The sequence below is a fragment of the Chanos chanos genome, chromosome 7 (assembly GCF_902362185.1).
Source record: "Chanos chanos chromosome 7, fChaCha1.1, whole genome shotgun sequence".
NCBI lineage: Eukaryota > Metazoa > Chordata > Actinopteri > Gonorynchiformes > Chanidae > Chanos > Chanos chanos.
In genome coordinates, this window is record NC_044501.1 from 37,915,143 (window position 1) to 37,932,767 (window position 17,625).

Consider the following 17,625-nt stretch of genomic DNA (forward strand, 5'->3'; position numbering starts at 1 on the left):
GGTTAGGAGGCCAAAAGTGACCCCTATGCTGGCAAGAATGGCAGCGTGAGAGACCAAGTAGAATCCAAGCATCACCACCAAGGCCATCCTGATGACTCTGGGCAATTCTGGTACCAACATCTCAGGCCAGACACTCCAGTGGACACTGCACGAGACTGGTCTCCATGGACACAGACCAAGGAGGGCTCCACTTCTCCAAGACAGGCACACAAAAGTTCACCTGAACAAAGAAGAAAGCGTTTGGTCATCTGACCACAGAATTGATGACCAAAAGCTTCCTTCTCTTCTATCTTGGAGAAGTTTAAGTTTAAATTATCAAATGAATTCAAATATTAAAAAAAAAAAAAAAGCAATAGGCTTTAATCATTTTGGCTACATTTTATTATTTAAAAAACTGAAGATTTACACGTAGCAAAACAATTTTTTGACAATCACACAAAACAGGCAGACAGAAACATGCACATACACACTCTTTCCCTCTCTCTCTCTCTCTCTCTCTCTCTCTCTCTCTCTCTCTCTCTCTCTCTCTCTCTCTCTCACTAAAACACCACTGAAAATCTGGCTCACGCATGCCTGTCTGCTTTTGTTTTATCTTGCAGTTACTGTTTCTGGCCACTGGGGTGCAACATACACAATGAGCAAAACTTAAACGTCTGTGACCTAACATGACCTCTACTGAGTAGGAAATGATTACTCCTGTAAGCCTCATTTGGCTGGATAAAATACAACGAAATTCACATTTTAACACCTTCATGTATTTTTAGGACCTGATCAATTTAAAATTCTGACTAAGAAAACATTTTAGGGGATGACTGGTTGATTAATGGACTGCGGGTATTTTTTTAGTTAGTGATCTGTGTGAAGTATTTGCTTACTGCAGGGGTGTCAAAGGTAAAAGTAGAAGTACTCTTGCTAAAAAAAAAATACTCAAAGTAGAGTTAAACTGACAACCCTTTTTGTAAACTGTAAATAAGTGACTATTTTACTCGTATTTAAATATTTTTCAGGATGGATACTTTAACTCTACTCAGAGTACTTTTTTCTTAGCAAGAGTACTTCTACTTTTACTTTTGCCACCTCTGAATTACTGTTTGCTGATTAAGTTTCTTTCAGTAGTTTAAGATGACCAAGGATTCAACTGCTTTTCAAACAGAAGTATCAAGAGTATGTATTTTTAATATTTTTGAGAAAGGAAGCAGACACAGTGTCAGTAATGTGAAAGAACTAGATGATGTCTCTATGGTTTAGTTAAAAGGTTCAGTAACTTGGCAGCAGCAGGGCTTCCTCAGTGTGGAGTGTCAGACAGGTTTTCACATCTGCTCTGTGTAGTCAGACTACAGGACTTGGAAGAAAACTGAAAAGGAAGGCCTGTGTGTGAGGGTGTGTATGTATGTATGTGTGTGTGTGTGTGTGTGTGTGTGTGTGTATGTGCGCGCACACCTGTATGTAAGGATATATGTATGTACTGTTTTTGTACTTGTGTACATTCTGTGAGTTTGTGTGTGTGTGTGTGTGTGTGTGTGTGTGTGTGTGTGTGTGTGTGTGTGTGCGTGCGTGCACATCTGTATGTGAGGATGTATGTGTGTACTGTACGTGTAGTTGTGTACTTTGTATGAATTTGTGTGTGTGTGTGTGTGTGTGTGTGTGTGTGTGTGTATGTGTGTTTATCAGTGTGAGTGAATGTGAGTGTGATAAGAGAAACCGATTTCAAACAGGTCATAAAACATATTTTTCAAAAGTAGAATATATCATTTATTGTTTAAAACATAACATAGATTAAAAAAAAAAACTTTTATAATTCTGAAACTGCTCAGATCCTGGTATTTTAGTCTAAAGCATTAGGAAGTGATATTAAACTCTCTGACGTTGAGAGTTTATCGGTGGCCGTCTCTTCCCTCACAGTTTGCGTCTATACAGTCGTGTATTTCCTCTCCTCACATGGACGTGTCTTCAGATCTTGAGAGGAGGAGTCCTGTTCAGCAGCACTGATCTTATAGATTTGATCAATTTGGAGAAAAACTAAACGCCTGTCTCTGATTTGTCCCTGTAGCTGTTTGATGATTTGTGGTCGTTTCTCTAATAAGGTAAGAGTGAGTGTAATTGGTGGTTGTGGTGAGGGTGCTGTCTCTAGGGGGGTTGAAAGTGCACAGATACTTCAGTCACTCTGGGAGATCAGAGGTGAAGGTTCTTCTCTGTGCTGAGCTGTTCAAACAGAGTGTTGTCTGGGGCAGAGAGAGAGAGAGATGGAGAGCTGCCTGTGGATCATTTTTCTCTTTTCCATCATTCAGGTCATCACAGCTGGTAAGTGCAGGTTCATGGTCAAAAGGTCAAGTGATCATTATAAAGGAGTCTGTGTAGTGTAGAGACAGAATTAAAGAAAATATGTTTAAGATGTAATAAATGATTAAGAAAGAGACTGAATCCTTTCATTATAATTGTAATGAGTTTCATAGAAATATTTACAGATGTAGCACAGTATTGAGACATTCACAGCAGTCAAATGAAAGATTGTTGGCTGATATTTAGATGTGAAGTATTTATCGAGTCTGAAAATGATCCACGGCTGGAAATCACTTGAATGTTACACTGAGACAATTCCTTGCATACAATTTACATACTGTTAAATGCAACTCAGTTTGAAACAGAATCTTGTAAAATATATGCAAAAGATCTTAAATTCTACAAAGAAAAGTTTCTCTCTCTCTCTCTCTCTCTCTCTCTCTCTCTCCCTCTCTCTGTCAGCTCCAGACAGTGTGAGGCTGGTGAATGGTGGTAAGCGCTGTGCTGGGAGAGTGGAGGTTCTTCATGAGGGACAGTGGGGCACGGTTTGTTCTTTTTCCTGGGATATGACTGATGCTGCAGTGGTGTGTAGAGAGCTGGACTGTGGGGAGGCTGTAGCAGTATTGCATAATGCTCATTTTGGAGAGGGATCAGGACCAATCTGGATGGAAAATGTGGCCTGCAGTGGATCAGAGTCTACACTGAAGAACTGTACATCAGCAGGATGGGGCAAACATAACTGTCTTCATTCTGAAGATGCTGGAGTCATCTGCTCAGGTAGACTGGACAAAACTTTACTATATAATTACATGGATACACTGACATGCCAGCTCATTAGACAAGCACATTTATTTTGTATCTTAATCTTAACTCTGTGGCTCTCGCTGTCAGTCTGTAGCTAATAGTTTTCTAAAATCGCTGAGCACTCAGCATTTTTACCAGGTGAAACACTGACCCTGGCAAAACAAACACAAAAAAGAAAAAAAAACTTAAATCGATGATAGGAAGCATAAGTAATTGCATACATTTTTTAAAAAAAATGTCTTTAATTCAAACGTAAAAAAAAACAATAAAATAAAATATAATAAAATAAAAATAATTCGATTAGTAATAGTGACAGAACATATCACATCATTAGATAAATGAGAATTAAATTGAATATTTACAACATAAAAGCAGAGAAAACAACCAGTTAAAACAGAGAACATGGCACAATCAGTCATTCAGAAATGTCATTATTGTGCTGTTATTATTATAATTTTGTGACGGCTGAAGAACGGCACTGCTGAGAGAGCGTGAGAATGGGTGCTTGATATTACAGAGTAATGAAGATTAATTAGAAAATAATTAGGAAATGGGTCCATTCGTGTGTCACACACCACTTGCAGACGTGTCAAAACACTGATCCGTTTGTTGTTGGCGTGAGAGAGAAGCAGTCCACTTGCAAAGACACCAATTTTAAATTATAAATTGACGCTAATTTCAAATTTTTCGGAGAGGCTCCCACCACTGCCTACTACAGTTCACACTCTCCACACCTCAGTGTATGTTTCAGCCTTAGTCTCCCGTTGGGAATTTTATTTGCCGATATCAGAGGACGTCATTCCGTTTTCCCGGGGAAATGGTGACTGCAGTGACTTCTTGTTTTTATGAAGTGGATAGTCCATGAGGCTACAATAAGTGTAATTATATATACACATGTAACAGCATGGAGTTTTATTAGCTTCATATCTCAACATTTATTGTTTTTTTTAAACCAAAGATTTAATTAGTTTTATCAGCTCTCGGCTTAATTGCGGGAAGGGTTAAAGTTTATTCAGTTTGCAGAGCAGATGTGTCAGGGCCTCATACCTTTAATATAAATGAGACAGGAAGCAGACACAGTGTCAATATGATAAAAACTAGATGATGTCCCTATAGTTTAGTTAAAAGGTTCAGTAACATGGCAGCAGCAGAGCTGCCTCAGTGTGGAGTGTCAGTCAGGTTTGTGCACCTGTTCTGTGGTTAAACCACAGGCATTGGAAGAAACTGGTTTCTGCCTCTCTCTCTATCGCTCTCTTTCTCTCTTTCTCACATTTTCTCTCTCTCTCTCTCTCTCTCTCTCTCTCTATCGCTCCCTCTCTCTCTCATTTATGGGTTTCAACTTGAGATCCTGATATATGCTGAAATAAGTGGTGTGTTTTTTGGGGGGTTTTTCCAACTTCCAAGTTGAAATTGAGGGCTGTGCCATATAGAGTCATACAAGGGGGTTGATTTTTGGTAAAACGAGCATAATTACCATTCATGACACTAATGGAGAGAGGAAAATGAATTCAGTGCTTAAGGTCAGTACCAGCTGTTTTTATAAATAGATTGATCACTGTAAATTTCAATAAGTTAACTTAATTTAAGAAAAAAAAGCAAACTCATTACCTTGAATTAATCATAAAATCAATCTTGTTTTAAGTTTGAGTGACTTGATATTTTTCGATAACCTACACTTTTACAGTGAACAATACATACTTGACATAGAAAATCATTTTCAACTAGTTTTAGCCAACTTAGCAATATTTTTATTTATTAGTTTACAAAGCTTACACAGCAAGTATTCTTAACACCATGGATGTAGTGACTAGTTTCAGATGAACTGACAGTACTTAATGCTCTGCAGTAGAACATACTGTAACAGAAGTCAGGACCGCAGGTTAAGCAATAATCCATTTGAACAAATTCAGTTTATTGCAAGTTTCTCAAACACCACTGCCTTAGTCACACATTGATACGTCAGACTTCCACATGGTGACACACGTTTAAGTCATTGCCTCAGTAGATAAACTGCAGATAACAAGCACACACACATATCACGTCACAGAACAATCATTTTGTTAAGCAGGCAAAGCTCGTTAACAACACAACTGCTCAACAGAATTCCACTCCCCATATGCCCTGTAAAACTAGGAAAGAAACAGCAACAGAACTCTGTTCCAGTACTGTCAAATATGTTAAAGACACTTAAATGGCAAAGTCAATCTAGACCATGTTGTAATTCGTATAAAGATAATCTGTTTCATATGCGTTCTACTTTTGTGTGCAGTTTGAATTTCTGAACACGTGATAGGATGATCCATTGTGTGCAAGTCAAAACAGCTATAGCTCACTGACCACCAATATTTAAAGTACTGCAAACTTGAAAAAATGAAGTGAGTCAGTATTCTTACCCCAAAAGTAAATAAAAACTTAATGTAAATTAGTAAAATGAATGACTGGTGAAAAAATGAGTAAGGTTTGCATTTTTTAGCTTTTGCAGTGATGGGGGTAGAATAACTCTGACGCCTTAGTAGAGATGTTTAATATTTCAAGTTCTCAGTAGTGAAATGGAGCACGGTTTTTGAACTCCACCATCCTAAGTCTCATCATGTACATTTTAAACATGTGGATAAACTAAAAGTAGAAGTGCTCTTGCAAAAAAAAAAAAAAAAAAAAAGAGTACTCTAAGTGGAGTTAAAGTAGAGTACTTTTTTTTTTAGTAAGAGTATGTCTGCTTTTTCCCTGAGATGTTATATTTAGTTTGATTTACCAAATGGTTACATCAGACCCTATCATTCTATTCCCAGAGGAAAATATTTTACAACAGAACAGTTCAAAATGACTCAGAAAAGTTACACAATTGTCTTAAATATTCTCACTAGTTCAAGGCAGTTCATAAACTGGTGTACTGAAGCACTTGTGAAGCAAAATGATTCCAACATGACAAAGGCAATACATTTGTCTTTTTGCTGCGTACTTTCCTACCAGTAAATTTATACTGCAACACCCTATTTTAGAGTTTAGAAAAGAAATGTCCTTGAAATATTTACAAAACATTTCTGTCCAACATTTCTGGACATTGAAACTACAGTTTTTGATTTTTTTTCTGTTTGAAAAGCAAAATGCACTTTCCCATCAACAAAGGTTTCAAAAAATATTTGGAGGACAATTCTTCAAAGAGTTGCTTAAATGTTTTACATGTGTTTTCTGGAGATGCAAGGCAGACAGCACTGGGCAAACTTACGGTTCACAGTATATGTTCCAGTTTTTGTCATATGGTTGCACTAAGTGACACTATATAGTAAGAGAAAACCATAGAAAAACATTTCAAAACTCTCCCAGAACAGGTTTAATGGGACATGCAGTAAACATCTAAAAAAATAACTGCATAAAAAAAACACTTCAAGCTAACATAACATTGTCACCAGTGTTCCACCTTCAAGTCAATACATTTTAGCAATGTAAATTGGCACATTGAGTTATGAGTCTGTGGATTTCCTGTCACCAGTCAAATGAGTTTTGAGGCTGTGTCTCATCTGCATGGCGGCTGATTTTCTAGTTGTGTTTGACCTTTGAATTTTTATGATTTTGATTCATATAATCCTGTGAGTTTTTGATGCTCAAGTTTAGCTGATTGTATTAGGGTTGTAATAAGGCATATGTCAGTCTGTAGCTTCCAAAAATGATCAAAAATCCTATGTTTTTTATTCTTTCTTTCTTTTTTTTTCCCTTTGCCTGTGTATTACTCCCACTGAAGAGAATGTGAAGAATCATAGGACAGTATCTTGTGGCGATCTGGCCTTACTTTCAATTTAATCCTATCAGATTATGGCCCAATGGTGCAGTTAGTGCTATGATCGCCATGCATGTAGCATGGCCTTTGTTGTGCATAAGGATCCGGGAGTCTGTAGAGAGAGGGGAGAAGGCAGCAATCAGGATACTAAATGAGCTTTTTTTCGCAACCTCAGAATTAGTGAAACATTTAATAAGCCACGTATTACAAAATATGAAATTTCACCTCCAGTTGCTGCCCAGCAACATGAAAATTATTGAGACCCACTTTAAAATTGCAGTTTTCATGCAATTTTAGCAAACTGTATTTAAGGATTTAAACTAAAACACTACACTTATCTCAATTAAATGTGAAAGCAATTTCTTCTAATTATATTAGTAAGATGAAGTCATTGTGTCTTTTGAATTGACAGGTCATGTGACCAGACTAGTTGATGGATTTAACTTGTGTTCTGGGAGACTAGAGCTTCTACGTGGAAACAAATGGGGCACGGTGTGTGATGCTGCCTTTGACCAGCAGGATGCAGAGGTTGTGTGTCGAGAGCTGGGCTGTGGGGCTCCTGGAGAAATTCTGGGAGGAGCAGCTTTTGGCAGAGGGGAGGGCCATGTGTTGTCAGATGAGTTTCAGTGTGGAGGAAATGAATCTGAGATATTCCTTTGTCCAAAATCACCTTCACAAAAACAAAACTGTTCTCACAATAATGATGTGGGACTTACATGCACAGGTAAAGTTTCTGTTTTTTCCCTCACCTTTAAGTAAATCATTACAAATATTTGGAAGTGTAATGCCCCACTGTAGAAACTTTGGAAAACGTTATACTGAAAACCGACAAGAATATTTCACATGTTTATTGTCTATGTATTTACTAGAAAAGAAATGTCCAACCTGTACTGCTGTCTTCTCCTACATGTGCAGTAAATGTGTCTATGACCCTAATGGATGACTTTTCATGCACAGCTTACACAGAGTTCAAACTGGTTGGAGGCCCTGACTCCTGTGCTGGTCGAGTTGAGCTACGGTACCTGGATGAGTGGGGCACAGTGTGTGATGCATCATGGGACATGAGAGCTGCCAGTGTCCTCTGTAGACAGCTGAATTGTGGGAGTGCTCTGGGTGTTGTGGGGTTGGATCGTTTTGGAGAGGGCAGTGGTCAGATTTGGTCTGATGTGTTTGATTGCCAGGGGAATGAGACACACCTGTCAGACTGTGTCATCTCCTCATGGAGTCGAGCTTCATGTTCTCATGAACAGGATGTTGGAGTCATCTGCTCTGGTGAGTTTACATAGTTGAATGGTGATCTCTTTACTACGATCTTTAATAGATACATGATTTTTAAACACTGATCAAAATTCATGTATTATGATAATAAATCACTGAACTGGTTGATGTTTTTGATAAATTCACACTCTTCTTTTTAGATTCCTCAAAGTCTCTTCAGGATGGAATGCTGCAGACCATTGGAGAGAGAGAATGTGAGGGAGAGTTTGAGGTTTATTACCGTAAGGCCTGGAGGCGATATCTGTTGAACACTTACGGTTTCCCTGAAGCCTCTGTGGTTTGCAGACTTTTGGGCTGTGGCAGTGCAGTAAAGTTCTGGAGCTCCCATCCATCCAGCATTAAAGGCACTGAACTGTGTCTGACAGATGTATCGTGCTCTGGGAATGAGGCTCATGTATATCAATGCAGACACAGTCCTGGTGCAGACTGTGGTCATTATCAATATCCATCAGTCATCTGCTCTGGTGAGACACTCTGGTGATCTAAAATGACCTTTAAATTGATATGGCCTTTTTGAAGTCTGTGATCATTTGCGTCAAAATGCTATAAAATAGTTACAGTGTTGAAGTCTTTTTTTTTTTTTTTTTGTATGTCTCTGCCTGTTTGTAGACTCAGGTCCCAGGTCCCTCAGGCTGGTGGGTTCTGGGAGTGACTGTGCAGGGAGACTGGAGATTTTCCACAAAAACTCATGGGGAACAGTGTGTGATGATTCCTGGGATATTGAGGATGCCCAGGTTGTGTGCAGACAGCTCCAGTGTGGAGAGGCCCTGAGTGCCCCAGTTCCAGCCTGGTTTGGTCCTGGAACTGGACCCATATGGCTGGATGAGGTGGAGTGCCTGGGGAACGAGACGTCCCTGTTGAGTTGTTCTTCAAAGAGATGGGGACAACATGACTGTGGACACAGTGAAGATGTGGGAGTGGTGTGTTCAGGTATTCAGTCATAGAAAGACCTTAGCAAACAAATCTATTAATCTTTATAACTTTATTACTATGAAGATACATGTGTGGATAAAGAGTTATCTAGCGCACACCACTTAATTTGTCAGAAAATATTTCACTCCTAATAATCACATGTTTATTTTTGTTTTCAAGGATGCATATCCTATCAAAAATTATACATATTTTAAAAATGTATGAGCTCTTTTCTCCACATGGTGATAGTTTGAGCTGATCATAGATTTGATCCAAAGAACTATTATGATTAATATACTGGATTACTGGTCATGGAAATTGGCATGGAAAAGAACTGAAAAATGTGCCTCAGAACCTGTTCTGATTTTCATAACTGGGATTACCACTCTGCTGCAAAAACTATAAAATTTTCTGTTTTAGAGATAAGTTTCACATCGCGGCAAAGACAAAACAGTGAAAGTCAATACTCAAAATGACACTTTGTTTTCTCAGAGTTTAAAGAGGTCAGACTTACTGAAGGCTGCTCAGGGAACCTGGAGGTATTTTATAATGGGACCTGGGGTAATGTCTGCATGAACCAGATGGACTCAGACACAGCCTCTTTAATCTGCCAAGAGCTGAACTGTGGAAAGAGTGGCAGTGTTGACTGGACCAGACCAAGAGTGGCTTCAGCTCCAAACTGGCTTGATTTAATGAAATGCAGACCACATGACGTCACTCTGTGGCAATGTCCTTCTTCACCCTGGGGTCAGAATGAATGCACTGATGTGGAAGTGGCTCAAATTACCTGTTCAGGTAAGACAGCACTGTATTCTAACCTTATATGTGGTTGCATTTTATTTTTTCTCACCTGTAAAATATGCTGTTTTTGTACCTCTAGTGAAGATCAGGAGCATTTTAGGACATGTAGATGAGTGGATCGAATTTTTTTTTTTTTTTCATTGTAAAGAAAAATTATGAATGTTTTTTTACATAATAAACTGAGGTTGGTGTCATATTCGTTCTGTTATTTATACAGAAGAAGAAAGTTCCAACCCACGAAGTCATTTGACATGTTCAGCATCTTCAGCCCAGAGGCCATGTTCAGGTGAGACAACTTGAAAATTATTCAAATTATATTTCTGTCCTAGATCTCTTTCATGAAAATGTTTTTATTGCCATTACTTAATAAAGGAGATAATCTTGTCCTAACTAATTTTAAATAGAAATGGATAGGGTAACATGAGTGTAGGTTTTAAAAATGAAATCACTGAAATGATGTAAGAGATTACTTCAGTGTTGTAGAACAAAATAAAATGAATTTGCCATCAAGCAATTGATGAGTGACAGTCTCAGTTTGGCAGAGGGATTTATGACAAATTAACTGTGAGAGATCCAGCCAGTTGGAGTACAAGCGCAAAATTGTCATGTTTGCTCTGCAGTTTCATGCTTCGTTCAGTGTAAAACATGAATATCATTTCTATGAGAGCATAATGAGCAATGGCTTTGAATATTCTAATAATTAATGGGAATATTTAGCAGTTTGTGTTTTGAACATTTGGTTTGTAGAGCGTCTACCCCTCAGACTGATGGGAGGAGAGGGCCAGTGCTCTGGGAGGCTGGAGGTTTATCATAACGGTACCTGGGGCTCAGTCTGTGATGATCTGTGGGACATGAGGGATGGTCAGGTGGTGTGCAGGCAGCTGGGCTGTGGTCAGGCACTGAGGGCTGATGGGAGTGTTGTCTTTGCTTATGGAGAGGACACTGTGTGGCTGAGTAGAGTGGAGTGCAGAGGCAGTGAGTTCCAGCTGTGGGACTGCTCTCTCTCCCTGAAGAACCACACTGACTGTTCCAAAGAGAGACACGCCAAGGTCACCTGTACAGGTTTGAGAGAGGGATTCTGATCTACTTATACACAGTCAAATATATTATGTTTATTCATGTAGAAATACTACTTACCACTATTATACTATCTTTTAAACCTTTGTGCCTGTGCCAGTTGTTTTAAAACTGATTCATTCATATTTGGTTATTATGGATAATGCCATTCATTTCAACTATAACCACATTAAACCATGCATCACTAAAGCATACATTTCATATTAAAAATTGAAGAAACTGAATTAATTTTGACATTGATGATCTACTGCAACATTTCACTTTTTACAGATCAATCCTCTCCACCTGAAACCACCACAGGTGAATGTCATTGTTATGAGCTGTAAATTTAAAATGAATATTGCCATCATTAAAATGTGATAGCAAAGTGATTCAGTGTCATTACAGTTAAAATAAAATTTATACACAAGCTTTTAATGTTTTTGTGTTTCTAGGGAAAGTAATGACATCTACCGGTTCCTTACCAACATCAGGTAATGTGATCACCTCTGTGTTCTCCTGTCTCCACTCTTGTTTTCTTAAAAAGCAACATCTGGTGAACCCAAAAAACTTCCTTAAACTTTTTTTGCTTAAAACTATCTCCTTTCATCCATAGTACAAAATATAACTATGTGAGTGATTACATTTTCTAACCCAATAGCTTGTTTAGGCAGGTTTTGGGGTATCACATTAAAATGATAGATATATGTTTAGGTTCAGTATACTGTGGTGTGATCTTTTTTTTAATTGTTTTTTCTCATGTCTCTAACAGTTCAGTGATGAATAAATCTTCAAAATGCTGTGGTATGATATTTTTCTATATTTTTTTCTCGTGTCTCCAATAGTTGTTACCAGATGGACCACAACCTCAAAGACTCAATCTCCAGTTCCACGTCATTCTGTTCCTTTGGCAGTTTTCTTGGTTCTAGGAACACTGCTCCTACTGCTGGTGGTGCTTGTGGTTGTGATGTTTTATCAGAACAGAGCAATGAGGAGAGGTAGGAGAAACTTTGAGGTCTGGAGACATCGAGTTTTTGCAAAATGTCTTTTAAAGAGGACAGAGAGCAGGAGCAAAAAGCTCTCTGCTTCATCTCTGCTACTGCCTTCACATGCTCCAAATATGATATAGGATCCATTGTTTTATTGTCTTCTCTCACTCAGCCCTTTCCAAGAGGAAACACATGACTATATCTGAAGTGGTGTATGAGGAGATTAATGACAGATTCATCACTAAAAGAACCAGTAACACTGTTCAGAGGGGTGAGTGAAACATCTCTGGGGAGCCTCTGTTTTAAATTTCCAAACATAAGATGTCTGAAGATGTCTTACAGGAGACAGTCAGAGACTGTCTGATCAGCATGGGGCTATTGGAATGTGTAAATCAATGCATCTGGCCACAGCTGGGCTAATGCATACATATCCAGTGGTGCCTTGCTATTTGTGAGACGGAATAACAGAGTAATAATTTCTCCCAGATCATTGCTTTCATTAGACTTGGAGAAAAGACATAAATATGAAGGTTGGCTGTCCTCACATACAGTAGCCACTCAGTTAAATTTCTCTGTTTTTCACAGACAAAAAAGTTGAGTGTTATGATGATGAGAAAACTATTGGTGACCTGACACATGAGTGTATGTTCTGAATGGAGTGAAAATTTCTGTGTTTTCACATAGGGGGAAATGAGGAGGAGGTTACACCAGAGGACTATGATGATGTCAGGTCTGTTGGAGATGTTCAGCAAAATGTTCAGAGTAAGTACTCTATGAGTAGTCCATAAGTGTGTTCACACATATGTTTGTCTTTTACATTGCTGAGTGTTTTTGTAGCAAATGATATGTTATCATCATCTTGGGGGAAAGTTCAAAGTTATCTGACTGGTTAACGTGGACTTTTATATTTAGTCCTTTTGCTGAATGAGGTTTTGTGACCACACTTTCATTAGTCAAAGAGTTAAATGGTCTCATTGGAAAAGTTCACCGTTGTTAATGTAGCAGCATGTTTGATCAATTACCTCACATTTCAGTTCAGCTCTACTTTATTTGCTGTATTTGTTGTTTACATTTTGAAATCCACTGAGTAAATTAAATGAGTGGATTGTGTGTGTGAAAATATTCAACATTGAGCCCATAGAAAAGACCAGAGAGAATTTGTATTTTAGGCAGGTTAGAGTTTTGCCAAATAATTTGAAGTAACTGACAACTTCTCATCAAATTTTAAAGTAAAAGTGAGGGTATAAACCAGAATCCAAATTTACTGAAACTCTGAAATTAAGGTATTAATTCTGAATTGAGATTCTGTACCAGAAACCAGAGATCTTGATTAAATCCCTGGCAAGGCCTCGGATAAAAACTACGTCACTGATGATTTCAATAAATAATCCATCTATAAAAACTATCCAGCATTAACATATTATCATGGACTGTTATTTATTTATTTATTTATTTATTTTGCACTACAGAGGACTTGTGAAAAGGTCTGTCTGTGAAAGGGCCAGGTGTTTTTTAGTAGTCAAAAAGAAACAGCATAAATGAGATGCTTATTGACTTATGGTACAAGAGAAACAAATATGTGAAATAAATGTTGCCCTTTTTTAGTTAATATATGATTCGCTGTCTGCTGAAGAAGAACCAAAGAAATAACATCAAACTATCTGTACCATGCTGAGCATCACATTCTTTTGCATCTCATCATATGGGGTTGAATCACAGTGTGCTGAATCAAATCATGTCAAATCGCACTGCATCGCAATAGGGGTGAACCATATCGCCATATCGTATCATGTTAGTAGTTGCTTCATATGTATCTTTAATGTATCGGATTGTTGGAAATTCATCGAGATGTGTATCGCATCGGCCTCAGTGACTGAGATGCACAACCTCACTATAAATGCAAATGACAAAAAAGCATCATGATCAGTTTTGGATTTGTTATAATGGCTGATGTATTTTTCAAAAAACAAAATACCACATTATAGTACCATATTATACTCTCTGAGACTGATTAACAGGGAGGATCAGGGTCCCTGATAAAATTCTGTTTATAATCAAACTGAGTAAGCAGCATTATTTTCATAAACAACAAATTTCAAATTTTGTCTCTCCCTACTCCACTAGAGATGGAATATGAAAATGTGGTGGAAGAAACTCTCAAAGGAGAGAGAAAACTCTCTGAAGATTACGTCAACACCACCGAAGCGACCAAATAAGAGAAAAGAAGGCTCACTGACAACAGAATCTGCATAAAAAAATATAATTTGCAGGAAGACAAGAACTGAGCTGTGTAGGAACTATAAAGTTGTACTCTTAATACACTGTAATACTGCAGTCTTTTTCTCTCTCTTCTTTTTCTTCTCAGGGAATAAACAGCTTGGTTATATAAAAAATAAAATCATGCTCCTTTCATCTTCATTTTAATATTTTTTCTGTACTTGCTTATGGCATTTATTGTAGAGTTAATGTTTATTTTAATTTGACAATTGCTGTAGTGCCTATTCAGTCATTAATTTTGCTCTGGTCATTATGAATTTGCCACATCTTGACAGTTACATTACTTACTATATCATTTACAAGTACTCTTATTATTTAGTTCATGCTTTTATAATGATCACTTAAGGACTGTGTGACTGTGCTTTACATCATGACCTTCAGCATAAATACCTGTTTGTCGGTGCATAAAATTCAATAAAGAGTTTTCATGTGGATGCCTTTATGAATCAGGTGTTTGAGTTGATGTGAAATATGTATTTCCTTAGAAATTGCTGATTATGCTTAAGTGATTGCTTACCAGTCTAAACATTGAATATTTAGGGTTCAGTTGTAAACACAGTCATTTTACATGTGATGAATTTTCTGCAAATGCAACCTTTTATTAATTTAGTGCCAATATTTGAAGTCTCTTCCAGTAATGGACAAGAGGTTATAAAGAATAAAACAAGGCGTGGTAGCATTTTGGGATCATTTTCATAGGGCTAAAATGGTATGTGGGGTAGCTGGCAGGAACATGAAAATGCATGTGGAAATAGCTTAAGTTCTGGTCATTTAGTGCACAAAATGCCAATGTCCTTCCATGTTCCCTTCATAGATACATGCACAGAGTTGAAAGCATTGTTTTACTTTTAGGAAAAAAAAATCATCCATTATGAAGAAGCTTATTATATCTACTTATGCTTGTCCCAGCCTCTGAAACATAGATCTGAGTAAAGAAAAACATGTTTTCTATAGGTTCATTTTACTATAGGTCATTAATGCTCACTAGTTTCTTGACTATTAGGGCCTCATTATAGAAAAAGGCGTTAACTTTGATAGATGCTATATTCAGTGGAGTGGTTAAATTTTATATCCCATGTTTAAAAAAGAATAAGATGCTCAGTAAAAGAAAAATCAAATAACACTATTGAAAACAATGTTCAATGTGGCCAATTATGTATTCGAAATTACATGAGATGTAATAACATGTAATAACATATAACTTGCATAGGAGGACTGAACTGGGCACATGCTTGGTGTTTCCTTGATAAGTGGAATCCCTATGTTCCATTATCCAATGATTCATGGAGATACTGTGGCAAAAAAAATATAATCCTGAAATGGACGTTTTTCTTCCATAGGTAAAATATCTCCCAAATCTGTGTCTATTTTGTATGAAGAAAGAACGGAAGGACATTGGCACTTTGTGCCCTCAATAACCATACATCAAGCAATTTCCATGTACTGTCACACCCTGTCCCTTTCTGGCCTTCTTTGTTTCTTTAGTTCCTCTTGTTTTTTCTCCCTCTAGTGGTCAGTTGTGGCTAAAGTCTTCATTTACCCCCCGCTTTCTTGGTTTAGCCCCATTATAGTTCACACCTGTCTTTAGTTAGTTAAACCTCGTTAAGCCTTGGTTAGTCTGATGTAAGTATTCCTTGGTTTCCCCTGTTTCCTTGTCTGCAATTTGTCCATGTCATGATGATTTCTTTGTCTGCCATGTTCCCCGAGCCTGCATCCTGTAAGTCTTTGAAACTCTTTGTTATGTTAACTTTAAATAAAGGAGACACTGACCTGCATTTGCATCCAGCCTCTTTTACACAACGTGACATTTTTCTGTTCCTACTAGCTACTCCATATACCATTTTGGTCCTATGAAAATTATGAAAATATGTTACCACGCCTTGTTTTATTCATAATATCTTCGTGTCCATTAGTGGCAGACACCTCAATTATTGGCACAAAATGAATAAAAGATTGTATTTGCAGAAATAAATAATGATTGATATCATATTGGTGCAAAAATGTAGGTTTCTAGTACCCTCAATGTCACCCTCATTTAGGAATTTTGCACTTCTTTCCAAGTCTAGGGCCTTACAAAAATAAAATGGCATGCAGTACAGGCTTTTAATGGCTTTGGCATACAGAAAACATCCTACAAAGTTTGGTGAGGATAGGTAGCATACAAGATTTTAATTCCTAAACATGGCTTCCCCTATAAGACGTTTTTGAGGCTATAAAACCGAAATAATATCAAGGGCTGAAACAATATGAAACCATAGAATTTGAACAGACATATTTTACGGGCCTTGTTTTTGGGATCCATTTATGATAAAGACGTGATTTGAGCAAAACCTTATCTGTTTGACACGGAATGACCCATATATCTACAATTAAGCCCAAAATTATTCATACCCAAGCCATATTTGCATTTATAGCGAATTTTTATTTGACCAATAGGTTTCATCTGGCTGGAAATGACATAAACAACGACAAAAGGTGGTAAGACATGGTGTCAGAGATGTTAATAATGCTCACAATTTCTATGGATTTTTTACATTTTAGCTGAAAATGCCACATCCACAATTATTTGTACCACTTGGAATTGTCGTAAATGTTTGAGAAAATGCAAGCTTCTACACCATTCCAAATGGTCCAAATCAGAATTGATGACCAAAAGCTTTCTTCTCTTCTGTCTTGGAGAAGTTTAAATTGAAATTATCAAATGAATTCAAATATTAAAAAAAAAGCAATAGGCTTTAATCATTTTGGCTACATTTTATTCTTTAAAAAACTGAAGATTTACAGGTAGTATAACAATTTTTGACAATCTCACAAAACAGGCAAACAGGCAGACAGAAACATGCACATACACACTCTCTCACTCTCTCTCTCTCTCTCTCTCTCTCTCTCTCTCTCTATCTCTCACTCACTAAAACACCACTGAAAATCTGGTTCATGGATGCCTGTCTGCTTTTGTTTTATTTTGCAGTTACTGTTTCTGGCCACTGGGGGGTAACATACACAATGAGCAAAACCTAAACGTCTGTGACCTAACATGATCTCTACTGAGTAGGAAATGATTACTCCTGCAAGCCTCATTTGGCTGGATAAAATACAACGAAATTGACATTTTAACACCTTCATGTATTTTTAGGACCTGATCAATTTAAAATTCTGACAATGAAAACATTTTAGGAGATGACTGGTTGATTAATGGACTGCGGGTATTTTTTTAGTTAGTGATCTGTGTGAAGTATTTGCTTACAGCAGGGGTGTCAAAGGTAAAAGTAAAAGTACTCTTGCTAAAAAAATACTCAAAGTAGAGTTAAACAGACAACCCTTTTTGTAAACTGTAAATGGGTGACTATTTTACTTGTATTTAAGTATTTTTCAGGATGGATACTTTAACTCTACTTAGAGTACTTTTTTTCTTAACAAGAGTACTTCTACTTTTACTTTTGCCACCTCTGGCTT

At 37.4% G+C, this 17,625-nt stretch overlaps 1 protein-coding gene across 1 annotated transcript; it reads left to right on the forward strand.

The window, feature by feature from the left end:
- Positions 1–2,759: 2,759 nt before the first annotated feature.
- Positions 2,760–14,111, forward strand: LOC115816338 (deleted in malignant brain tumors 1 protein-like; the record flags this gene model as incomplete). The annotated part of the gene is made up of 12 exons (XM_030779294.1): positions 2,760–3,057; positions 7,272–7,583; positions 7,817–8,131; positions 8,278–8,414; positions 8,503–8,614; positions 8,747–8,993; positions 10,068–10,136; positions 11,362–11,400; positions 11,752–11,867; positions 12,068–12,166; positions 12,580–12,657; positions 14,020–14,111. Coding segments are annotated over 12 exons (1,914 nt in total), but the record flags the coding sequence as incomplete, so codon positions are not given.
- Between the last annotated feature and the right edge of the window lie 3,514 nt (positions 14,112–17,625).